The 27,862-nt window shown below is 39.7% G+C and overlaps 1 protein-coding gene across 2 annotated transcripts in view; it reads right to left on the reverse strand.

Moving 5' to 3' along the window:
* The window catches only part of DDX4 (DEAD-box helicase 4), a 54,975-nt gene extending 27,325 nt beyond the window's left edge, over nucleotides 1-27,650 (reverse strand). For both annotated transcript variants that reach the window (XM_056112142.1, XM_056112143.1), the window contains exons 1-5: nucleotides 27,579-27,650; nucleotides 8,931-8,991; nucleotides 7,177-7,254; nucleotides 6,795-6,872; nucleotides 2,232-2,282 (exon numbers count right to left, since the gene is read on the reverse strand). In XM_056112142.1, coding sequence (XP_055968117.1) covers nucleotides 2,232-2,282; nucleotides 6,795-6,872; nucleotides 7,177-7,254; nucleotides 8,931-8,991; nucleotides 27,579-27,650 — 340 coding nt within the window. The remainder of the gene's footprint in view (nucleotides 1-2,231; nucleotides 2,283-6,794; nucleotides 6,873-7,176; nucleotides 7,255-8,930; nucleotides 8,992-27,578) is intronic.
* Nucleotides 27,651-27,862: the final 212 nt, after the last annotated feature.

The raw sequence follows: 27,862 nt of genomic DNA on the forward strand, positions 1-27,862 counted from the left end.
TAAGATCTTGTACTATCACTTAGATAACAGTATATGTTATGAGCTTCTAAATATTCCTAAAGAACCTTGTAACATTAATATTATTCTGTTGGAAGAATAATTTAATATTTCACAGGAACTGGACAATAAATGAATTTGGGAGAGATGATGATCCTGGAATAATGATGGTTGCTAACATATATTACTTTAAACAGGAGTGAATTAATGTGAATTAATTTGAAACCTGGTAAAGGGTAAGAGATTTCACATCAGTTTTGGCTAATTGTTTATCTAAACATAAAATCTATAATTATGCTGACCACACTGGGAATTAAAGTAGTCTGATGACATTACAAGAAAATGGCTGAAAGGCATAATTAGAAGAACAGAGAAAAACTTCTGTACTATTTCACAATTTGCGATTATTCCAAAATTTGAAATGATGAAAAGCCTGTAACTATAAAATAAAGCTCAAATAAAATAACTGACACCAAGATTAGTTACAATCTATTAAGTAAAATGATAAAACATATAGAACCTATGTGTCTGGAACTGATCTAAATAATGTTAAAACTTTTTAAACACTAAAATATGAGCTACTGTTTATGTTATTTTGTGCAGAGAAGTTTAAGATATTTTTGAAGATAATACAACTGAATTGCTAGGAGGAGGATCAGGTCTCAAACTTAAGAGTATCTAATTTCAAAATTAGAACTTTTCACTAGACTCTTCCCACTAAGTGGAAGCAATATTACAAAGAAGATATTCACAGAAACATGCTATTCGTGTGTGTGCAGAGTAAAAGTTTGTATCACAGTAATCATACTTGCTCCTGCCATGCCAGCAATTGGATAATAAAAGAACTCAATCTACATACACATTTTTTAAAAATTTTAGGACAACTAAGAATGAGAACAGAACTAAGCAGACATTCTTTCCTCTAAAATGGTCTATCAAGTGCCGGCAGAAACCACAATTTATGCTTGAAAGTATTTTTGCCCCACCACCAAAAGGAGATAACTGGAAAGGAAGATCTTTGGTAAATAAAAATGATCCTCAACATTAATTGATTATAAGTTGGAGGCATTATGCTAAGCAGAAATGTAAAAGAATAAATGTATTTTTCTTCCCTTAAATATTAGTTCTCTGTTATACATGTTTTTACTTTAATGGGACAGGAGAAAACGACAATGGAGAATGAGACAAGCAAGTTTAGGGAAACAGTCATAATTAATATATTAAAACCCCATTTATTGCAAAAGGGTTTTAAAGTGATCAGGTCTAGGTTTGATTTTCAGACTCACTATTAGACTAATATTTAAGATCAAGTCTCAAATATTTAAGACACATGACATTTACTGTTTATGTTGATAGTGTCTGCTACTAAGTTTCATGCCTTTACACACACTTTCATTTAGTTTGCATAACAACCTATAAAAATGAATAGCTTCCATTCTACAGAATAAGAAACTAGGTCAGAGAAATAAAGCAACTTTCTCCAAGAAATTCTATTTCTGCAAGTAGCAGAAAAAGAATATGAAACCAAGTCTGGAATTCACAGCTTGTTATAACAGGATTCACACAAAAGTGATCACTACACAAAAGTATCAGAATCACCACGAATAAGGTCATATGCAAATCTTCAAAATCAGTTTATCCTAAAAAAAACACTGCTATTTATGTAGCCACTCTTCTAGTAAAACTATTCCCATTTTCCGTAATTCTCCATTTCAGAGTGTCAGTACTTTGACATCTCTGGTTCAGCAATAAGTTCAGATTCACATTTGAGTCTGAATAGGGAAGTACATGTCCCAACTCAACCATCTTCAAATACGTAAGTGGATATTTGATTCTTGGATTGTTATTTCTACTATCTCATCACACATTTTGTCAAGATTGTGGGCCCGGAGATATAGCTCAAGGGCACAGAGCACATGCTTCCTACTATGAGCTCTATATTGCTGAATATGACCCCTATGCCACAAGTGCAATCCCGAGTACCACAACAAAATGTGTGATCTCCACTACTGTAGCAACAAAGCTGAACTTTAATTAAGATGTGACAGTCAGCCAAATGGAAATGCCAGAATTTTTGGTTAAGACTGCTGTATAATGCTTTCACTTAACAAACTGCTTTATAAATAAATAAATTAGAATTCAAGTAGACAAAGACAAACTCAGTCTCCCTAGAACATGAACTGCTTGCTTGCCTTTAAATTTTAAAAAGACACTATAAAAAAAAATGAACTTACCTCTCCCGAAACCAGAGCTATCACCTTCTTCGAACTTGTTATTTGAAAAACCTATACAAAAATTCAAAAATTTCTGTAAACAATTACCTGCTCCCCTGGGGCAAAACAAAGCAAAGAAAAAACACACAGGGACAAGTCACTTTAAAAAAGGATTAACTGGGCAAAGGAGATGGCTTTAAGGGCTGGAATGTACGTGTCCTGGGTTCAATTCTTAGCACTGAGTTATCCCTAAGCACCACCAGGAGGGGACTCCAAATGAAACAAAAACAAAAAAATAAACCACACAGAACTGCATATTTTAAAAACACACATAACTGTATATTGAAAATATTTAATTCATACTAACAACAGTACAATTTCTTATGTGAATTTATTAAGTTATGTCAGCCAATTTTCTGTTATCTTAGATGACACATATTCCTTTATATGAAACAGAGCAAAAGGAAGTATAACACTATTATATGCAATCTATTCAAAATGCAGTGTTATAATTTTATAAATTAACCTTTAGTCTTCTACAGAACAACACTATTAGATTATAATCCAATATTCACTAATTTCCCCCTTCCCATTAAGGAAATGCTACCTTTTCTTTTACCATATTAATTGTTCTCAAAACATTTAAACATCAAGTTCTGCTTTCACATTTCTCATTAAATAAAAACTTGCATGTAGATTTATGCATCATTGAAGTATACAGGTATGTCTTAATTTTCAAAACATCCAACAGTAATATTTCATAAATTTGTAAATGCTGAATCTTAATGACATTTTAAAAATATTTCAACTATCAATACAACACCAATATTTGGCCTAAATAACTTAAGTATTTAACAATCTAATAATCCACTAAATTATAAAATATTAGGCCAAGGAGGTTTTTTGCTATTGCTTTTGGCATATCGAATACATCACAAGTAGCTTGCTAAGGAGGAGATGAGATGTTACTGGTGCCCCCTCAAGCAAATCAATGAACAACAGGAGGATCCAGACCCAGACTCCAGATCCAGGCCCAGGAGGTAACTCAAAGGGCTGGAGGACATGTCTTTCATGTGGAGGACCCAAGTTTAATCTTGGCACTGCAAGATCTCCCATAACACCTCAGCACCATTGGGGTGCCTGGAAGCCTGAAGCATCTGTAGGCCTGAGCAGTACCACATCATCAGCACTGAACCATCAGACTACATGGTGGGTCAGGTACTGTCAGGAATGATTTCTAAATCACTGAGTACTGCTAGAGAAAGTCCCCAAGAAAATAAATCATAATACATAAATTGTATTAAATTCTGAATAGAGGGTAACTGACATTTTAAAAATATTTTCTTACAAAATGTATGCCATGTGGGTGAGATACTCTCGGTAGCTTGCCGGGCTCTCTAAGAGGGATGGAGGTTGGTCGCATACAAGGCAAATGTCCTATCCACTGTGCTATCAAGCCTGGAAAGCTAGCTGTGGCGTATTCAATATGCCAAAAACAGTAACAAGTCTCACTTCATGTTCCTGGAGCAAGCAGATACCATTGGGCTACATTAGCACATGACAGGGATGAATGGAGACGTTACTGGTGCCCACTAAAGCTAATCGATGAACAACGGGACTACAGTGCTACAAAATGTATGCAGGTCATGTCACACTTAGGTTCAACAAAAGTTAAGATCTCATACATCAAAGAACTCCACCGAGGGGTCTAAGAGATAGTACAGTAGGGCAGGGTATTTCCATGCACACCCCATATGGCACCACCAAGCCCTGAGGACAAAGCCAAAAATAAGCCCTGAGTACAGTTTGGTGTTGCCCAAGAATAAAACAAACCAAAACTCCACAAAAATGGAACAAATGATCAGCATATAAAAGCAATTAGCCTACAGCCTTGATATAACTAGAAGACAAGTAAGTTTTTCTTTCTCAGCTGGCCACTTCCACATCTCCTAAAGCTCTGCTTGCTCTTCCAAACTCTCAGTGAAGTTAATCTCCTGGATGATATCCCAGGGACATTTTTTGCTAAAGAAGCTGATTATCTTCCCTTCCAGCTGAGTCCCAGCATCCTTCAGACCCAAACCCCTCTGCTATCTTCTCAGCCAGGCACCTCTACATCTCCTGAACAGAACAGCCACATACTCAGACAGCAAACAGGGGGACTAACTACAAAGATTCACCCTGAGCACAGCAAGAACACCGCAAGAACACAAGGGATGATGCACCAAGATCAAGGAGTAAAAAATAACACCACAGAGGGCTTTACAAATATCAACCAACTATGCAAATGCTCAGAGCGACTTTAGTCTCCCTCACCATGTCAAGGTTGTTTAATGAGTCCTAAGAAGGCACAAAAGAAAATGTGTGGGGAAATGAAAATATGACACTAGAATTTACAAATGAAGAATATGGTTGTGATATAAAGAATTCATGGTGTTTATGGTTGCCTGTACAAGATTAGAAGAGGTCTGTTTATTCTGAGCTTACTAAGGGAGTTTATATCTTTTTAATAATAAGTTAATGTCTTGCTGTATGTCTATTCAGGCGATATTTTATATCTGTAGATTTTTATTAAACAGTTTCCTTACTAATGCAAATATTTAAACATTATCTACAACATATTTTCTAACAAAGCCTGCATTCCCTTTTTAGGATAAAACACACCTTAGTACTTCCACAGATCTAATAAGATTTTCCCTTAAAATCTTAATTCTCCTCTCCTCATTCAAGTATTTGTAAAATTTATGTATTTCATGTTTAATTTTAAATATATTTGTACAGAATTATCCATACCTATTTTTAAATTTATATACCTAACAGAAAGTTATTTTTTGAGAAAAATTAGCTTAGCACTGATTTATGATTTTATGGAATTTCAAGAGTTTAGCTTAAAAAATCTCTATGTGTATAGGTATCACCACCTTCACAATAAAAATTTTTATGAAAGATCTTTCATACGTGGGACATAAAGTAACATAGTAAGAAACAACAAAAGGTCAAAGTCATAAGAACTGTAAATTTTGTCTAGATTGTCAAGCTAACATGAACGGGATGTTGCTGGGAGGGTCCTTGGGATACCAGTGGGGGGAAGAGGGCACTACGGTGATAGGTGTGGTATTGGAATGATATATACCTGAGATGTATAATTAACAGTATTGCAAATCCCAGTACTTGAATACAAATTTTTTGTAAATTTTTCCTTGAGCACATACAGACTCTGAAAACACAAATTAATCCTTGCAGAAAGAGTATTATCACAACACATAATCTTTGGAGTGGGTTTAGAGAAAGATTATATTAAACTGCCCTTTGCTGCTTCACATCTAATCTTTCCTCTTCAAGAATGAAATGCTGAGTTTCACTGAAAACATCTCTGGGATGCAAATCCTGAAGCATTTGCTCTGTATTTTCCTCCGTGTATTATAATAAAATCTGATCTAATGTCAAATTCTTTGATCTACTTTGAATTGACTTATTGTAAGGTGTGAGGTAAGAGACCTTATTTTTTGTTTTTGTTTTTTTTTAATATATAGCTGTTCAGTTCTCCCAACACCGCTTTTATTGAAGGGACTATCTCTTTACTCCACTGTGTGAACCTTCCTACTCTGTCATAAATTAGCTGACTATAGATCTGAGTGTTTCCTATAGGGTATCAGTTGTAATCCATTGGCGAAACAGTCTATCCATATTCTACTACCTATCTGTTTTGATTACTAGAGCTTCAGAGCAGAGTCAGGAAACATAATACTTCCTAGTTTCTCTTTCTTAGAATAGATTTGCCTAAAGTCTATTTAGCCAAATTAGACTTTAGGGGTCAGGTTGTGGGTGGGAAGGAATCTGTGTTATGTGGAGGGATGGGAAAACAGGGAGGTGGGAGTGGACGTGATAACATTGTAGGCCTAAAACCTATTCTAAGCCACCACATAAATCATGTTATCCAAATAAATACATTTTTAAAATGCTGGGTTTCCAAAATGCTTGGGAAAATCTCCCACCTATACATTAGTAATCTAAACCTAGCTTAATACTACAGTTTTGGGGGGGGTGGGTGTGTGTGTGTGTGTGTGTGTGTGTGTGTGTGTGTGTGTGTGTGTGTAGAGGGGCAGGGGATCAAATCTTAGCACTTCATACATGCAAGTCAACTTCTCTACTATGATCTACATTCCTTGTCCCGTGCAGGTTTCAAAGATTTTTCAGAGGAAAAAAATGTATTTCAATACTGGATCTTCAGTCTATTACACATAGAGACTCAAATTAATATTTCTAAGTGTAAAATGTATCTCACACTTTCAGGAAACAGAAAAGGCACCTGAGTAAAAATAAAAAAGGATCTGAAGCTCACCAGACTGGTAACTCTACGTGAGGCATTATAATTATGCTACCTTAACTGTTTAGCTATTAAAACTAATGTTAAATGGAATAGTGTACATACCCAAAGTAGAATAAACTGTTGTTGAAGTTAAAAGCATTTCCATATGACTGTCCTAGGTTCTTATAAAAGACATACTAAGTATATTACAAGAAAATATAAACTAATTCAAAGACTGGAAGACTTAGGGTTACTCAAGATTTGAATACACAAGTTACCTCTGTTTCCAAAACCCTTTCCAACTCCAAAACCACCCATTGCAGATGTATTCTCTCTTTTATTAGACTCGCCAGCATCTGGAAAAAGTTAGACAGGTAAAACTCTTGAATAAATATATACTATTTCAAAAAAGGATTATGAATTTTTAAAAACAGGAGTCTGCTTTAACCAACCTAATCAATCAAACACATCAATGCAATTGTTTTCTAATATTCTCAAAATTAAAATAGAAATAAAACCTCACTGATATTTTTTAAAATGAGCATCTTATTCCAACAAAGTTCATTGTACAGAGTTAGGAGGGATTAAGCTTTTTCAACTAGTTATTAATAGCCCCATTTCACTATTCAACAGCTAACAGATTAAGACAAAGATACTTACCTCTGTTTCCCAAACTTCTCCCAGAGCCAAATCCACTTCTCATGAAATGGTCTCTTCTAGTAGGTCCATCATCCATTTCTAAATAAAAAAACATAAAGTCAAAATAAGTTTATTGGCAGCAAGCAAACTGAACTTCTGAATGAGCCTTTTAGTGGTAATAGAGAAATTTTATATAGCAGTTAAAAAACAATCTAATACAATGTAAGGAGACAAATTATACCCTATAGTAAAGCTGTAAACTGGATCAATTGGGATCAAGTTTAAACAAATATACAATCTGAGGGACTAGAGAGAAAGGATAGCATGCAAGGAATTTCCCTTGCATGCAGTTAACTGTTCCCTTGCATCCCAGCACTGCATATGGTCCCCAAGCACCTCCAGGAGTGATCCATGAGCAGTAAGCCAGGAGTAAGCCCTGAGCACAGCAGGTTGTGATGTCTCTTCCCTCCCCTCCCCACCCCAAGTTTCAATGTCACTAAGAGTAGCTTAGATTTTCATAGAAAGGGGAAGGTGGAATTAAAAGAACAACAATGTCCTAGACAGAAACAGAACTAAAAAGACTGATAACTGAGGCTAGATACTGAACATCACCTATGATACTGAACTTCAACGTGGACAGATAATATATAGGAATTAACAATTTATTAGAGATGAAAGTATCCTAATCTGTGCCAATTTTGAAAGAGAAGACATGAAAGAAGCCGTGACAGAACATAATGAAACATTACTCAGCTATTTAAACATATAAAACCTTGACTTTTTCTACACCACAGATCTGAGTTTCCAAACTTATTTGTCCCACGGCCTTTTTCTTCAAAAAACATAAAACCACAACTCAGCACCTCTCCTCAAATATATCTCCCTTTTTTGAGATGGAGACACCAGGCGGTATTCAGGGTTGTCGTGAGTCTGCACTGAGGGATAACTCCTGGCAGTGCTTCCTCAAATATATCTCCCTTTTTTGAGGTGGTGACGTCAGGCAGTACTTAGGGGTTAGTCATGACTCTGCACTGAGGGATAACTCCTTGCAGTGCTCAGGGGACCATATGAAGTGCCAGTGATCAAATCTCAGTTAGCAGTGTGTAAGAAAAGTATCCTACCCAGTGTATTATTGCTCCAGCTCCCAGATTTGCATTCTTTTAAGTGAGCAAACAGAGCACCCTTGACTACACCGAACCCTACTATTCATCTACCCACACCCTGACTCCATCCTACCACCACCACTATATTATACCAGCTTCCTGAGGGGTAGTATCAACATTTTGGGAAACACTGACAGAATTGGACAATAAAGTGCTAAGTGAAGTCGGAAGGAAAAAGACAAATACTGGAGAAGGAAGGAAAGAAAGCAAGCAGGAAGACAAGGGTTATGGATGCATGCTTTCCACATATCCAACGCAGTTTTAACCCCTGGCACCTCCTGGCCTCCTGAGAATTGGTGGATGTGGCCCTGAAGACCAAGACTACCAGGACGGCCCTAGCAGTACCCAGCACTGCAGGGTCCAAGCAGCACCACATCCTACTCATCTATGTCAAGAATTCTGACAATAAGCAACCTGAAAATCAGACAAGCCATGTTTAAGACTGGGGAAAAGTAAACCTAACAGGAATACAAATCACTAAATTCAATTCTGTACTTTCTCCTCTCTCCCTGCCTCCAGTCAAAAGTGATAAAGATCTTTTAAAAAACCTCTACAAGAAGGCAACTTAAGTTCTTAGCCTAAAAAGGTTTAATCTTTTGTCTTAACACATACCTGATGATGAACCTGGAGTCCTGTTAAAGGTGTCTCCATTTGCTCCAGAAGAGTATCTATCCTGTAGGAAAAAAGAGTAGTTTTCTATTTTTAATAAGTAGGTATCATCTCTTTAAAAAATATCAGATTATTCTAACAACTGGGCTGGAGCGATAGCACAGCGGGTAGGGCGTTTGCCTTGCACGCAACCAACATGGCCGACCCGAGTTTGATTCCTCAGCCCCTCTCAGAAAACCCAGCAAGCTACTGAGAGTTATCTAGCCCGCAGCTACCCGTGATGTATTCTATATGCCAAACAAGTCTCAAAATGGAGACGGTACTGGGTCCACTCAAGCAATGGCCCACTCGATGAACAACAGGAAGACAGTGCTATGATTCTAACAACTGTGTTCTGCTTAAAAAAAAAAAGTTAGACACAATTTCCTGGGTCACTGGATGGATGTTCCTTTATTAATTATTCCAAAATATTTTTAATCTTACATGTAACTTATTACTCTATCATTTAACAGCAATGAGGGCCAAAAAAAATGTCTTACTAGGATCAATCAATGCTTTGTATGAGAGGCCAAGTATGATCCCCAGCAGTCCATGTACCCTGGAGCACTCGGGGATGGGGGGCCCACTGAGCACTGAGCCAGGTGTAGCCCCTAAGCACCACTCCATGGGACTCCATAACCAAAAAATTAAAACAGTAATCAGAAAACTACAAGTATGAGCCAAATCTAGTCATCCACCACTTCTAGAATTAAATTATTACTGAAACATATTATCATTCAACCAAATCTGTCCAAAGTTGCTTTCACACTTAAACAAGCAGTGCACTGCAGCAAGGTACCACAACAGACAAACATCTGTTTGTGTATAGAAAAAAAAACATGTTATAGAACAGGATTTATTACTATCCAGTTTCAGACACACAAGTATTCCCTGATGATACGGAAGAATACAAACAATGATTAAGTAACAGTTTCTATACTAAAGCACAGAATTTCAAAGGGGCTTTCCCAAGCAGTGCTCAGGAAGTCTAGGAGATACTTTATGAAGTTATTTATCTGACTATTCAATTCTAGGGTGAGAGATTTGGTGCTACAATATGGGGTACCATCTGGATCCTCCTGAAGTACTGCAGTCCTCCAGGGCCACAACTGTGGATGCTGGACGTCCAGGTAGTATTGGAGATTCAGTCAGGGTCTCACCCCTGATGTCTGTGCTATTACTCCAGCCCCAACACATTTATTTTTAAAACTTCAAATTTGTTCATATAAAGTGAAATTAACAGGTTCACATTTTTAAAAAATACACTATAAACTTCTCTTACCCATTATATACAATATACTTACATATATATCTGCAGCAATACTACAAATCCAAAGAAATAGTACATGTAGGGTTACAATATTCATGATTAATTTCAAATTGTCAGAACAGATGGATTATCTTTGCTGCTCTCAAGCACTTATGGTCCAATTTTCCCTACTCTATTCTCAAAGAAACTTATTCACTATTGATGTGTGTACATTACATTTGCAATGGCAGAGTGACTGAACTCAGAAAAATCAGCTTTTGTTATAAAATCAATAAATCCTAAATTAATTTTAAAACTTTCCAACACGCCTCAGGTTATCTCTGAGTTAACTATTAGAATTTTTATCACTTCTAATTCATAGGTTCTTATCATTAATCCATTCCTTTATTTCCTCTGATGTAAGATTCTCCTATATAGGCAAAATTTTCAGAACAGAGTTCTGAAAATTCCTGCACAGGAAAATCAGAATTCAGAAAGCTAAAATGAAAGATGACCTAAAACATGCAGGTGATAAAACTGCTTTTAAAAAGTCACAATGATACAGCGACGAAGAGGACCAGATGGCAGGCTCCACAACTCCCGGAGAATTCTCCAGGCCCCATACTGAGCCGATATCACCGGGAGATCCAGATGGGGTAGGTGCTGTCTCCCCGTCTTCCCCAGATGGAATCCTGGCAACCATGAGCTTCTACAAGCATGGCTCTGGTGTGCAGGTACCAGGACTATTTTCCGAACCTCGCAGCCACATAAGCGGCCGTGCAACATTTCCTGATATACAAAGTGATCAATGGAAAGTAAATGATCTAGCGTTTGTCCCTGAAAAACAGGCTTGAATGGTGGTGGGAAAATTTGAGCAAAATATAATGCCCAACTGAAATGCATCTGGACTGTGCATTTAACTATGGTGCTATGCTGTCCTGGGAAGGGAAGGGTGTCTGTCCCTCCGCCTGTTCCCCCTTGCGGCGGCAGCATGGTGGCCTGCATCCTTTAGAGCCTAATGAACAGCCAGGTATGAGACTGCATTGACGAGGCACATGGGGCCTCATGGAATAGGGGGTGAATCGGCCCTGTTTCCTGCCATAACAATGCTCTGGGTTGCCACCCTCAAACGCCTCCTCCAACTTCTGAAAGACCAGGATCCCAGAGGCACACAAACTAATCTAGGAACCCAGGGGCCTTTGGCAGTAATCCCTCTAGGTTTATTACTAAAATATCAGAAATCAGTGGCCACACAACATCATATGCTCTTCATAATCAGAAACAGAAAACAAATTATCTAATGATGTCTTTTTGGAAGGTCTGAATGTTGGGGAAAATCCCAAATAATAATGTTGGGTCTTTTGTCGTAATATTGAATGTGATCAACGAAGAGAGAGTAAAGTGGAGATCTGCCACACAGGCGGGGTGTGGGTGAGAGGGGTGTATACTGGGGTTCTTGGTGGTGGAAAATGTGCACTGGTGAAGGGACGGGTATTTGATCATTGTATGACCGAGCGAGACTTGAACTTAAAGGCTTTGTGACTGTTCTCACGGTGATTCAATAAATAAAAAAATAAATAAAAATTAAAAAATTAAATAAAATAGTCAGTGTTGCTTTCCAAATAAGTTCTATGAAACAAGTCCCAACCTGCTCCAACGAGCTCCAAGATCCAAGTCCTCTGAACTACCTTCTCCCAGAACCCTAATATAAACAATTCTTAATCTGTATCATTATTTTTTGAATTAACTTCACATTCCCTACAGATCTCCCTTCATTTTTCTATCCTTCATAAAGCACCCTGCCTATGGTAATCGCCTCTACTTTCATTTTTTTCCACCAATTTGATTCAATTTAACTTCACCCTTCCAGTCTGCAGTGTCAGCTACAGGACTAAAACAGTAATGATTACTAAGAAAATTTAATTCTAATAAGAAAATTATGGTCTGAAGAAATATTATTGAAGGCAGGGCACTGGTTCTGCATGCAGTCAACCCCAGTTCAATCCTGGCACTGTATATGCTACTCTGAGTCCCACCAGAAGTTGACACCTCTGCACAGAGTTCATAGCTGCCCATGAGCACCACTGGTATGGCCCAAAAATTCCCACAAAAATTATGTAATAAAATCACATTTGGTTTCATCTTACCAAAACTCCCAGTATCATTTGAAGTGACAGTCTATTTCCTTACTCTTTCCTTCCTTTTCCTGGCTTATAGAACACAATATCCTAGTTTTACTCTTGTCCCATAGGCCCCTTTTCTACTCATTCCTCATTCTCCTCTCCCGGGTCCTTTTCCACTGACCCTCTAGTGGGAGTGCCTGAGGGCTTACTGGAGAGTCCTCAGTTTTACTCTGCCCAACTTTACGCTTGTCTCATCGCTTTGAATCCTACTAATAAATAAATCCCAATTGTTTTTCTCTATAGTGCTGATATAAGCAAAAAATTCATATAACTTATTGACTGGCATCATTGTTAACATGTTTCCATAGATATCCTTTAGACAGCAAGCACAAAATTCTTAATCTTTTAGCTTCCCAAATTAATTTTTTCTCATAGACACCCCCTACCACCATTTTGGCAAATTACACCATCCTCCAGAGAAGAAATAATGGCTCTGTGATTTTAGCTTCTCCTGGTACCTGTCAGTCTTCATTAGTTGATGAGAGTCCATAGGCTGTAAAATTGCCCATCATACTTTAAAAGGACGAACTTTTTTTCCTAAATTAATTCAATCAATATCTCTTACACCTTGCCAGTATCTTTATAGTTGTATCTCCTTACACACCCTTGCACTCTGCTCTCTAGTCCCACATTTAAATTTAAAAGATAAGTCACAGCACTCTCCTCCAAGATCACAGTCTAGTTTTTACTTGGATGAGGTTATTATCCATTTCCCACATGGTGACTTATTCCTAAATTCAGCATTTGTGTCCTCAGAGACACAAAATCCTTCGCATTTCATTGAGTCCAAGGTAGAAACTGCTACAAACCTTCCTCAGGTTTCAGCATTCCAATTTCCCTAAATCCCGGCAATTCTATGTTATCAAGGGTCATATTTTCCCGTTACTTCAGGATCACAATATAGTTGTGAGCAGTGAATAAAGCCATAGTTTCTTTTTCAAATTTTTATTGAAGAACTATGATTTTACAATTTATTGATAGTTGAGACCTAGGCACTTAATATTTCAACACCAATCCCACCACCAGTGTCAACTTCCCTCCACCAGTTTCCTATATTCCCTTCCCACCTCAACCCCTGCCCCATCCCATAGGCACATTACAAAGTTTCTGTGGTTCCAACTCAGATCTCATGAAAAACCATAGCTTATCTAAACTACTAATTCTAATAACATGCTTAATAAAATAATTGATATCATGATTGATAAACTAATCATCTCAAGCTATTTTCAACTGGGTAAAAACACTAAAATATTTTCTAAAGTGTGTCACAAAAACAAAAAACAGATTCAACAGAAATAGTCACTGGAAAACCCCTCCCATGATCATCTAGCAAGAAGCATCAGAGTAAATAAATTCAATTTCCTGTTACACTCTCTATACTCATCTGCCTTAACATACATCCCCAAACCTTGTCTATACGGTGCAAATGCCTAACAAGTGAGAGTTCTGTTCTATGCAATTGCTAGCTTATCAAACTTTGCTTAACACTTCACAACTTTCATTGTCCTGACTCTAGGTAATATAGTCATAGTCAAAACCTAGATAGGAAATTTCTAAAAGCTATCAGTATAAAACTATATAACCTAGTACATACAATATTAGGTACCTAGGTAAAATAATGAGAAACATTCAGAAAGGTTCATCACAGATATTCACAGACATTGTTTAAATGATACAAATTCAAGACATTTTAGATCAACTATGAATTTAGTAAAAGACAAACCTACCTCTTTCTTGAAATGAAATGAAATTAGAACAACCAAATTAGAGGGTGCCCTTTTTAAAAGAAGTTGAATCTGGACAGACTAGGGAAATAGTACAGTGTATAAGATGCTTGCCTTTTTTTTTTTTTTTGCAATCAACTGAGTATCACATGTGGACCTTGAGTACCACAAGGAATAATCCCTGAGCTCAGAGACAAAAGTTAGCCCTAAGCACAGCCAGGTGTGGCTCCTAAAAGGAAAATTAAATTTAAAAATAAACTGAATTAAAAACCCCTGCTTTCTCCAACATACAATGTCATACTTAACAATGTATGTTTCGGCACTTTTTAATCAGCCACAGCAGGCAATGCCAGTGACTACACGTGTTTCTTCAAGTGCATTAGACCAAATAATTGCATAGCCTGCACCAGCTGCTGTTTCCAAATGCCAAAAAAAAAAAAAAACTTACCATTAACTGGCTCAACCAAAAAATATATGTAAAAATCGTAAGGCAGGTCAGAGAGAGAGTACAGCAGGTAGGGTACTTCTTTGCAAGCAACAATCTGGATTCAATCCTCTCATTGCATATGGTCCTCTGAGCACCATAGGACTGATCCCTGTGCACAGAGCCTTCAAGTTCTGTGCACCACCAGGGGCCAAGTGTTGCCCCAAAATCACTTAATCACTTAACTTCCCGTTAGTCGTCAATTTGCTCGAGCGGGCGCCAGTGACGTCTCCATTTGTCCCTGTCTCGTGCTAGTGTAGCCCAATGGCATCTGTTCACTCTGGGAACATGAAGAGCCTCAAACCGATAGTTCATGATCTTGATGAAGAAGTCTGACCATCTGGTAGGTGGGCGGCCACGCGGTCTTTTGACATCCCGTGGAATCCAGTCGGTAACAGCTCTAGTCCAGCGGTCATCTTTAAATCTCATTACGTGACCAGCCCATCTGATTTTTGACACCTTGGCAAACGAGACAGCATCCCTGATTCTTGATCATCGACGGATGTCGGAACTCCGGATTCTTTCTCTCATTTGAGTGAAACGTGATATTCCAAGCATAGCTCTTTTTATTCTTCTTTGGGAGACCTGAATAGCGTTCTCATCCTGTTTGCGTAGGGCCCAGGTCTCTGAGGCATATGTTAATGCAGGAAGAACAGTGGAATCAAAGAGATGTGCCCGGAGCCGGAGGTTCTTCGTCCTCTTAGCTATTTCTTCGACGTTCTTGAAGGCGTTCCAAGCCGCTCTCTTCCTCCTGCGCAGCTCGGGTGCCAGGTCATCTGTCATACTGACTTCTCGACCTAGGTACACATAGCTGTTGCATTCGGAGATGGTCATTCCGTTGAGAGCAAATGGGGCATCAGGAACGAGGCTGTTTCTCATAAACATTGTCTTTGTAAGATTCAGCTGTAGTCCGACCTTTCCACACTCACAGCCAGCATTTGTGCCACTTGGCTGATGTTTGGTGTTATTAAAACAATGTCATCAGCAAAGCGGAGGTGGTGTAGTTGCCGACCATCTATCTTCACTCCCATTCCTTCCCATTGCAGTCGTCGCATGATGTTCTCGAGGGTGGCACTGAAGAGTTTCGGTGAAATGGTATTGAAAGAATCCATATTAGGGCATCAAATTTTTGTGTACTTTAGCTAACTTGCAACATTGCTTTCTGTAAAACTGCTTGGCTGCTTTGCACCTGGGGGAGAGGGGACTTGGAAAGTGATTTACTGTCCCTGAAATGTATTGTCTCAGTAAAGCACCCTGCAGATTTGGGTAAATGATAACTCAGGATGCGGGTGGTTGGGGGAAATTGCCCTTTCCTGGAATGTATTGTCTCACTAAAGCACCCTGCAGACTTGGGTAACTCAAAATGAGGATGGTCAAGGGAGAATACCTAAGGCTTAATGATTCCAGCTATAACCTTGCTTGTGCTGACAATCGATGTATGTAAATGCTGATCTTTGAATCTATAGGCTAAGGAGTGAGGTACTTTTAAATGGATTGGTTAAGAAAGTGTATGTTGTTACAAATCTATTGGCTATGAAATGCGCGGGCTTTGCTGTAATGGCCAGTGAAGGCCTATATAAGATCCCCTTTGAAGAAGTTCGGGGCTCTCAGCCACTGCCCGTTTTTGGGGTATGCTGCGGAGCCCCAGCATGCTGGTCTAAATAAACCCCGTTTTTACTCCTGCAGGAATTGTGTCTATCTGGTCTCTCCGCACCTCCCAGGGCTAGGGAACTCCCGATCCCAACATTATCACCCTGCCGAACCCCTCTCTTGATATCAATGATTATTTCTTTGTAGAATGGTGAGATCCTGGTAGTGAATCAGCAATACAGCTCACGGAGGATCCTGATGTATTGGGCTTGAATGCCCTGATTGGCTAGGGCTTCAATGACCGCTTCCGTCTCAAGAGAGACAGAACGTTCATTAACGTTCATTGATTTAAAGAAGGCCTTTGATTCTGCTGAGATGGAAGTGGCCCCAAAATATAAATATTAAAATCAAAAGGAGAGTCTTCCTCTTTGTCCCAACGCCGTGCTGGTCTTCTTCCCCTCTGAGGTCAGTTAACCCACCAGTCCTCGAACCCAGGACTTGGCTTTCTCTGTGCAAGCGCCCAGGCGTCCTCTAGGACCCTGAGACAAAAGCAACCCTGAGCCTCTTCCTCTTCGCCCCCAACGCTGTGCCAGTCTTCTTTCCCTCCCAGCTAGTACCCCGCACACACACCAGGTTCCTGTGGGGGCGTGGCCTCTTTACAAGTGAGCGTGGCTTTTGCAGAAGTGGGCGTGGCTTATTTTTAGGTGGGTCAATGCTCAAACGGCCGCAGGTAGTTTACTAATACCAAGAAATCTAGTGTTAACATCTCAATTTCCATACTTACACACCAACATGAAGAAACAACACAAATCCCCAACACATGGGGACAAAGATGAAGAGTCCAGAAGCCTCAGTAGGTGCTACTCACGTAAAGGACCTTTCTGAGAAAGAATTCAGATATGAAGTCATGAAGATATTCAATGAACTCAATGAAACAGTCATACAGATATCCAGTAACATGACAGAAACAATCGAGAAATTACGGAAAGAAATGAGAGCAGAAATGTCACGAATAAAAGATTCCGTACCTCTTCACCGCTCATGCTGCGCCGATCTCGTCCCAAACCCAGGTAAGTTCATCTGCCGGTACTTGAACCCAGAACTTGGATCTCTCCCTGCAAGATCCAAGGCGTCCTCCCAGATGCCTGGAGAAAAGCAGCTCTGAGACACTGCCTTTCCCTTTTCACCGCTCTCGCTGCACTGATCTCGTCCCAAACCCAGGTCAGTTCATCCGCCGGTAGTTGAACCCAGGACTTGGATGTCTCCCTGCAAGACCCAAGGCGTCCTCCCAGACGCCTGGAGAAAAGCAGCTCTGAGACTCTGCCTTTCCCTCTTTACCCCTCACGCTGCGCTGATCTCCCAAACCCAGGTTCTCGTGGGGGCGTGGCCTCTTCAGAAGTGGGCGTGGCCAATTTTTCAGCAAGCTAACACTTATGCGGCCACAGGTACTTTAGCCATACTAAGGAACCTAGTCCCCAAGGAACCTAATCCCCAACCTACACGACAACATGAAGAAACAACACAAATCCCCACCACATGGGGAGGACAACAACGAAAAGAATCCAGAAGACAGTTGATACTGCTCACCTAAGGGACCTCTCAGACAAAGAATTCAGATACGAAGTCATGAAGATGTTCAATCAACTCAATGAAAGAGTCAGACAGATATCCAGTAACATGACAAAAAAAATCGACAAATTACACGAGAAAATGAGAGCATTTCGTCACGAATAAAAGATTCCGTAGATGAAATGAAAAACTCTGTCTTTTCTCTCAACAATAAAATGACCGAAGCTGAAGAGAGAATCAGTGAGCTGGAAGATCAGCTGCACCAAGCCAACAGGCAACAACACACAGTGGCAAGGGACCTCAAAATAGCTCTACAGAGAATCAGAGTCCTAGGAGATGTTTCCAAGAGGAACAACATTAGAATCATTGGACTACCAGAAGCTCAGGGAAACAATCCCAATGAAAAAAAACACAGTTAAACAAATCATTGCTGAAGCATTCCCAGAGCTCCACAATGCAGCCATTAAGGTTCAAGGAGCCAGAAGGGTACCAGCTAAAAGAGACCCTACCAAAAACACTCCAAGACATATCATAGTTAGAATGATTGATGCTGCCGATAGAGATACAATACTGCAAGCAGCAAGGTCAAAGAAGGAAATCACATACACAGGAGCACCCCTTAGATTCACAGCAGATCTATCAGAGGAGATCCTCCAAGCCTGAAGGCAGTGGCAAGATATAGTGAAAAAACTCACTGAAATGAATGCTTCACTAAGGATACTCTATCTGGCTAAATTCTCATTCAAAATCGAAGGAATGGTACAGTATTTTCTAGAAAAACAGCAGCTCAGGAACTTCATAGACTCAAAACCAAACCTAAAACAAGGGCTAAAGGGGCTACTATAAGACAAAACAAACCCTACAAGCAAAACAGACCCTTACAGAAAGATGACACAAAACCCCATAACAATAATCTCTCTCAATGTCAACAGTCTAAATACACCAATTAAGAGACACAGAGTGGCAAAATGGATTCAGAGACAGTACCCAACATTCTGCTGCCTACAAGAAACTCATCTCAATAGCCAGAGCAAACAGAGACTCAAAGTCAAAGGATGGAAAACAATCCTGCAAGCAAACAGCTCCCTCAAAAAAGCTGGGGTGGCAGAGACTGGCCCTTATCCACAAGAACAAAAGCAACCGGTGCTGGCGCAGATGTGGCAAGAAAGGGACACTCCTTCACTGTTGGTGGGAATGCCGACTGGTTCAGTCCTTTTGGAAAACAGTATGGACGATTCTCAAAAAAATTAGAAACTGAACTCCCATTTGACCCAGAAATACCACTCCTGGAATATATCCCAGAGAGGCAAAAAGGTATAGTCGAACTGACATCTGCAAGTGTTTGTTCATTGCAGCACTCTTTACAATAGCCAGAATCTGGAAAAAACCTGAGAGCCCGAGAATAGATGACTGGTTAAAGAAACTTTGGTACATTTACACGATGGAGTACTATGTAGCTGTTAGAAAAGACTAAGTCATGAAATTTATATACAAGTGGTACTACATGGAAAGTATCATGTTAAGTGAAATGACTCAGAAAGAAAGGGACAGACATAGAAAGATTTCATTCATTTGGGGAACATAAAGTAACAAAATAGGAGACTAACACCCAAGAATGGCTGAGATTAGTACCAGGAATTTTACTCCATGGCTTGGAGGCCAACCACACATGCTAGGGGAAAAGGGAGCTCAGATAGAGAAGGGAACACCAAATAAAGGTGTTGGGAGGATCCTCCCAGGATGGGAGAAGCATGCTGAAAGTAGACTATAGACCAAACATGATTGTCACCCATTGCCTCTTTTCCAAACCACAACACCCAATAAGAGAGAGAGAGAGAGAGAAGAAAAGGGAATGCCTTGCCATAGAGGCAGGGTGGGGTGAGGGGGATTGGGGGTGGGAGGGATACTGGGATCCGTGATGGTAGGAAATGGGCACTGGTGGAGGGATGCGTATTTGATGATTGTATAATTGAAACCCAAGCACAAAAATTTGTAAGTCTGCAACTGTACCTCATGATGTCTCACTAATAAAAATTTTAAAAAAAGAAAAAAAGAAAAACTTTAAAAAAAAAAAGCTGGGGTGGCCGTACTAGTATCCGACAGCATTAATTTCGCATTGAAAAAGATTAAAAGGACAGCGAAGGCCATTTTATCTTCATCAAGGGATACATACAACAGGAATAAATCACACTCTTAAATGTATATGCACCTAATGAGGGAACAGCTAAATATTTAAAACAACTGGCAACAGATTTTAAGGAGGACAGTGCTAGCAACACAATAGTAGCTGGAGATTTCAACATTGCCTCTGGATAGATCAACAAGAACAAAACTCAGCAAGGAAACATTGGCTTTGAAAGAAGAAATAGAAGAGAGAGGGCTTATAGACCTACACAGGGCTTTACACCCCCAAAAAGAAACAATACACATTCTTCTCCAGTGTGCATGGAGCATTTTCCAAAATAGACCATGTCCTAGGCCACAAAGCATACCTAAATAGAATCAGGAAGACAGAAATAGTATCAACAATCTTTTCAGACCATGATGCACTGAGAATAGAAGTGAATCACACACATACACGGAGAACCAAATCAAACACATGGAAATTAAACAACTCAAAGCTTAACAACAAGTGGATCAGGAAGGAAGGCAAGGACGAAATCAAAAGATACTTGGAAACAAATGAGAATGAAGACACGAGCTACCAAAACTTATGGGATGCAGCGAAAGCCGTTTTAAGGAGAAAATTTATAGCTCTGCAAGCATATCTCAGGACGGAAAAAAGGATGCACATGAACAACCTGACTTCACAGCTCAAGATCTTAGAAAAAGTTCAACAGAAGGAGCTCAAATCGGGCAGAAGGAAAGAGATCATAAAACTTAGAGCAGAAACCAAAAACATGGAAACCAAAGAAACAATCCGAAAGATCAATGAAACCAAGAGCTGGTTCTTCAAAAAAATTAATAAGATAGATAAACCACTAGCAACACTCACAAAGAAACAGAGAGAGAGAACCCTAATAAATCGAATCAGAAATAAGAATGGGGATATCACAACAGAAACCAAAGAAATTCAAAAGATCATCAGAGACTACTTTGAAAGTCTGTATGCCATAATACAAGAGAACCTAGAAGAAATGGATAAATTCCTGGTTTCCTATCATCTCCCAAAGCTGAATCAAGAAGATATAAAGTACCTGAATAGACCTATTCACATCAAGGAAATTGAAACAGTAATCAAAAGTCTTCCCAAAAACAAAAGCCCAGGTCCAGATGGATTCACCAGCTAATTTTTCCAATCATTTAAAGAGGACCTATTGCCAGTTCTTCTCAAGCTTTTCCAGGAAATTGAAAAAACAGAAACTCTCCCAAACAGTTTTTATGAAGCCCATATCTCTCTAATACCAAAAGGAAACAAAGACACCACAAGAAAAAAAAAAACTACAGGCCGATATCCCTGAGGAACACTGATGCAAAGATTCTCAACAAAATACTATCAAAGAGAATTCAACAATTCATAAAAAGATCATACACCATGACCAAGTAGGATTCATCCCGAGGATGAAGGATGGTTCAACATTCGTAAATCAATCAACATAATCCATCATATCAGTAAAAGAAAAGATAAAAATCATATGATCATATCAATAGATACAGAGAAAGCATTTGACAAGATCCAGCACCCATTTATGATGAAAACCCTCACCAAAATGGGGATAGAGGGGAACTTTCCTCAATATAGTTAAAGCCATCTACCACAAAACTACGCAAGCATCATCCTCAACGGGGAAAAACTGAGAGCCTTCCCCCTAAGATCAGGGACAAGGATGCCCACTCTCTCCACTACTGTACAATATAGTACTGGAAGTACTTGCAATAGCGATTAGGCAAGAAAAAGATATTAAGGGCATCCAGGTAGAGAAGGAAGAAATCAAGCTCTCACTATTCGCAGATGATATGATACTATACTTAGAGAACCCTAAAATCTCTACCAAGAAACTCCTAGAAACAAAAACTTGTATAGTAAAGTGGCAGGCTATAAAATCAATACCCCCAAATCCATGGCTTTCCTATATACAAATAGTGAAAGAGAAGAAAGTGACATGAAGAAAACAATCCCATTCACAATTGTGCCCCCAGAAAATCAAGTACCTAGGAATCAGCTTAACTAAGGAAGTAAAGGACCTGTACAAAGAAAACTACAAAACGCTACTTCAGGAAATAAAAGAGGACACGAGGAAATGGAAAAATATCCCCTGCTCATGGATGGGGAGAATTAACATTGTTAAAATGGCAATACTTCCCAAAGCATTGTACAAATTCAATGTGATCCCTATAACGATACCCATGACATTCTTCAAAGAAATAGAGCAAACACTCCTGAAATATATATGAAACAATAAGCCCCTACGAATAGCTATAGCAATTCTTGGGAAAAAGAAAATGGGGAAATCAATCTCCCCAACTTCAAGCTCTACTACAATGCAGTAATAATTAAAACAGCATAGTACTGGAACAAAGGTAGAGCTGTAGACCAATGGAACAGAATTGAAAATGGTGAAATCAATCTCCCTGACTTCAAGCTCTACTACAAAGCAGTAATAATTAAAACAGCATGGTACTGGAATAAAGGCAGAGCTGCAGACCCAATGGAACAGGATTGAACATACTGACATCTACCCCCAAACATATGACCATCTAATCTCTGATAAGGGAACAAGAAATGTGAAGTAGAGCAAGGAAAGCCTCTCTAACAAATTGTGCTGGCAAAACTGGACGGCTACATGCAAAAAAATGGGCTCAGATCTCTGCCTAACATCATGTACATAAGTAAGATCAAAACGGATTAAAGACCTCAACATTAGACTGGAATCCATAAGGCACGGTGAAGACAAAGTTGGCAAAACCCTCCATGACAATGAAGCTAATGGTATCTTCAAAGATGTCACGCCACTGGTCAAGCAAGTGAAAACAGAGAGAGACAAATGGGACTATCTTAAACTAAGAAGTTTCTGCACGTCCAAAGAAACAGTGACCAAAATACAAAAACAGTCTACAGAATGAGAAAGGATATTTGCCCCATACACATCCGACAAGGGGTTGATATCTAGGATATCCAAGGTACTGATTGAACTCCACAAGAAGAAAACATCCAACCCCATCAAAAAATGGGGCTACAAAATGAACAGAAACTTTCTCAAAGAAGAAATCCAAATGGCAATAAGGCACATGAGAAAATGCTCTACATCATTAATCATCAGGGAGATGCAGATCAAAACAACAATGAGATACCATCTCACACCTCAGAGACTGGCCCACACCCAAAAGAACAAAAGCAACTGATGCTGGCGCAGATGTGGCAAGAAAGGGACACTCTTTCACTGTTGGTGGTCTGGTTCAGCCTTTCTGGAAAACAGTATGGACGATTCTCAAAAAATTAGAAATTGAGCTCCCATTTGACCCAGCAATACCACTCCTGGGAATATATCCCAGAGAGGCAAAGATGTATAGTCAAAGTGACATCTGCACTTGTTTGTTTATTGCAGCATTGTTCACAATAGCTAGAATCTGGAAAAAACTTGAGTGCCCGAGAACAGATGACTGATTAAAGAAACTTTGGTACATCTACACAATGGAGTACTACGCAACTGTTAGAAAAGATGAAGTTATGAAATTTACATACAAGTGGTACTACATGGAAAGTATCATGCTAAGTGAAATGAGTCAGAAAGAGAGGGACAGACATAGAAAGATTGCATTCATCTGAGGAACATAAAGTAACAAAATAGGAGACTAACACCCAAGAATAGCCGAGATAAGTACCAGGTTTACTCCATGATTTGGAGGCCAGCTGCACACGCTAGGGGAAAAGACAGCTCAGACAGAGAAGGGTGTTGGGAGGATCTGCCCAGGATGGGAGATGCATGCTGAAAGTAGTCTATAGACCAAACATGATTGCCACTCAACGCCTCTTTTGCAAACCACAGCACCCAAAAGGAGAGAGAGAACAAAAGGGTATGCCCTGCCACTGAGGAAGGGTGGGATGGATACTGGGATCAGTGGTAGTGGAGAATGGGCACTGTTGGAGGGATGGGTATGCGATCATTATATAATTGAAACCCAAGCACAAAAATTTGTAAGTCTGCAACTGTACCTCATGGTGTTTCACTAATAAAAAATTTAAAAATAAATAATAAAATCAAAAGGAGATATATTACAAGGGTTAAGGCACTTGCCTAGCATGTTGCCTTACCCCAATTAAATTCCCAGCACTGCCAGTCATGCGCAATACCAGCAACTTCTTGGCAGAGCTGGTGTAGTCCAAAAATACCCCCAAAAAGGACAAGATATAGTAGAGATACAGATATAAGCTGTTTCTCTTGTTTTATATATTATCTGACCCCAGTTAAGACCCTGGGTAACTGAGTGACCCTCAAGGACTTAAGATAGGGGTAATGCAAAAACCCAAAAGAATAAAAAAAAAAAACACAAGGATCCTAAAATTTCTCATCATAAACCAGAGATACAGTTCGAAGAATAAGGCATATACATACATATATATATATATATATATACATATATATATATTTGTCTTTTTGGTTCACACCTGGCGATGCTCAGGGGTTACTCCTCGCTCTGCACTCAGGAATTACTCCTGGCATTGCTCAGGGGACCATATGGGATGCTGGGAATCGAACCCGGGTTGGCCGCGTGCAAGGCAAACACCCTATCCACTGTACTATCACACAGTACCTAGGCATCTCATAAAGGCCAGGTTTTACCACCAGCACCTGTTATGCATGTGGGAGAGCTAGATTTAACCTCAGGAGCACATGGTCCTCAAAAAAACACCAGAAGTAACCCCCAAGCACCACTGGGTATGGCCCACAGCTTTCCCCCCCACCACACACACACAAAAGTTCTCATCACCAGATATATAACTATATATCTTAAAGATATGTAATAACTAAATGTGATTATTTTGCTATATACATAGAATTTTTATGTCATAAACCTGAAATTTTCAATTATACCTCAATTGAAAAATAAGGTAGAATTCTTTACTTTACTTAATATTCAAGTTAGTATTCCCAATATCAAGAAATAAGATTTAAAAAGTAAAACAAGGGGCTAGCAGAAAAAACAGCGGCTGAGAGGACTTGTTAATGCTTAAAAGCTTGCCACAAGAGTGTCTGGGGGTAGTGTGGGCCAGATGGGCAGTTAGGATAAAGAAGGGACCAGTGTAACAACAATGGTTGGAAATGATCGTTTTGAGCAGAAACTGAGTGTTGAAAGTCGGTAAAGGAATATAACTGATAACCTTTCTGTATCTGTACTGCAAACCATAAAGGCCAAAAGGAGGGAAGGAGAAAGGGTAAGGGAGTGGGGGGGAAGGGAGGGATGAGGAAGGGGAGGAGGAAGGGGGAGAGGGAGTGAGATAGAGAGAGAGAGAGGAGAGGAGAGAGAGGGGGAGAGAGAGGGGGAGAGGGGGAGAGAGAGAGAGAGAGAGAGAGAGAGAGAGAGAGAGAGAGATGTGCCTGCCATAGAAATAGAGGCAGTGGTGGGTGGGAAACTGGGGACACTGGTGGTAGAAAATGTACACCGGTGAAGGGTTGGAACATTATGTGACTGAAAGCCGCCCCCAAAAATTTATCTTATTGAATAAAATTTATAAGCATGGTCCTCCCGTTGTTCATCGATTTGCTCGAGCGGGCCCAGTAACGTCTCCATCATGAGACTTTGTTGTTACTGTGTTTGGCATATTGAATGCGTCACGGGGAGCTTGCCAGGCTCTGCCGTGCGGGCGAGATACTCTCGGTAGCTTGCCGGGCTCTCCAAGAGGGGCGGAGGAATCGAACTCGGGTCGGCCATGTTGGCTGCGTGCAAGGCAAACGCCCTACCGCTGTGCTATTGCTCCAGCCCAAATAAAATTTATATACAATTAAAAATTACAAAGGGAAGGGAAGGGAAGGGAAGGGAAGGGAAGAGGAAAGAGACAAGGGGCCAGGGAGATAGATACTCATGAGTCAGCTGAGCACAAGCTTTGAACTGCAGGAAGCCAGAATTAGATCCCCAGCACTGAATGGCACCCTGAACACTACTGAAAGCAAATCTCCAACCTTGAGCCTCAGTAGTCCCTGAGCACCATCGTGTGTGCCCCGTCAGAAAACAGGAAAACTAGACTGTTACTGTGACTAGTTGACTGGGTGACTATGACTATGTCTATACATAGATTCCAAAAAAGGCAAATACGAAAGATAATTATCCTCAATTTCATATATATAGCAAGCTATAGAACCATTTGAAGACTGTTCAAGACAACATCTTAAATCAAAAATTAAAATTAAACAAGTGACCATTAGTCCAGGAATAAAGTTTGTATGTTAATTAAACTTTGTATTGTAATAACTCTAATAAAAATCAGGGGAGTTAAGAAAATCTTTTGACAAAATGTTATTTAATTCCCATATTTAAATAAAGAGTAAGTTAGAGATGTCTGTGACATTACAGTGAAAAGCTAGCATCTTAAAATCCCAATAGTCGAATTTATATTATAGTAGATGCAATCCATGAAATACAATATAACCATAAATTATTTTGGGGAAGTTAGTAACAAGCAATAGTTTCGCAGCAAAAAAAGCTAGAATGAAAAATTTGCTGTGATACAGTATTATTATAATCTATATAAAACAGAATTGGAAAAAAACAAGTAAATTGGTAGAAATTTAGGAGGAACAAGTGATTATAAACATGAGTGTTTTGGGTTTTTTTTGGCTCTTTTCTCAATGTAGAAATAGTTTTTTAATGGAAACAAAACAAGGAGTCAGGGAACTAGCTCATATATAGTTATAGTTATTATATAAGACATCGTATAAAAGACAATTTTTTTAATTTTAATTTTTGGGCCACACCCTGTGGTGCTCAGGGCTTACTCCTGTTTCTACATTCCGAAATCACTTCTGGTGGTGTCTGGGAGCCCATATAAGGTGCCAGCTACATGCAAAGCAACCGCCCTATTTGCTAGCACTCCAGCCCCAAAAGACATCATTTCTTGGAAAAAGCTCGAAGACAAAAAAAAAATAACAGATTTGTTATCTCAGGTAACAAACTTTACATACAGATCAAAGTCAATTAAGACAAAGGATAAAATTTTAATTTTTCGGTATTAATAACTCCATAACTTTCACTAAGACATCACATGACATCTGAAAGTGTCACAATTTACGTAAGTGCAAAGTGAAACTCTAGGGGGGAGCGGAATGAACCTTCGGAGATACTTGACAGGAGATAACATGCAAAAACAATCCCGTAAAATATATTATCTTCTTAAATATATTATCTTCTAAGGCACGGTCCATTTATTTCTTAAGTCAATTTCCAAGTCGGACGAAATATCCAACAATCTATTTCCAGGAACCCTTACCCTAGATTACAAATTTCCCAAATGTCGTTAAGGAAACAGATTTAATTTGTACTCTCAAAATCCAACAGGCACCTTGTAGAGGTAAAACCTGTGTATTTTCTGCAGAGAAAGAACGAAAGGAAAGGAAAGGAAAGGAAAGGAAAGGAAAGGAAAGGAAAGGAAAGGAAAGGAAAGGAAAAAGAAAGTTTAAGAACTCAAAACGTCCCCCGAAACCATAGCATTCCTCTGTGCGAGCTCAAGCACATCTCCCCGTTTCATCCCGCTTTGCGGACGGCCACGGCACTCGGCACAGCAGCCCCGAGCCGGGCGGGAATTCCGAACGAGCCGCCACGCCCAACCCTCCACTTCGTCGCTCCCGAAGCCACGCCCGGCGCGCGGCACGGTCCTACCTTGTCGAAGACAGGGACGTACGACGACACATGAGGCTTGATTATTTCTGCTTCCCAATCTTCATCTCCCATGGCGGCTTCCGGGCCTGCGGTGGGGGAAAAGACGAGGAAAGAATGGCAAAGCGGGCACGCTGGGCCCCGTGAGGGCGACGCTGTTAACCTGGGCGCACCCACCATCGCCCTTTCCACCCGACGCTCCTGAAGCCACTCGAGCCCCCGAGTGTTCCGCCAAGGGAAAGTCTGACCGCCTCCAGTCTCTCCCTCAGGGGCGGTGTCGCAAAGCC

Source organism: Sorex fumeus, unplaced genomic scaffold (assembly GCF_029834395.1).
Source record: "Sorex fumeus unplaced genomic scaffold, SorFum_2.1 ptg000015l, whole genome shotgun sequence".
Classification (NCBI taxonomy): Eukaryota; Metazoa; Chordata; class Mammalia; order Eulipotyphla; family Soricidae; genus Sorex; species Sorex fumeus.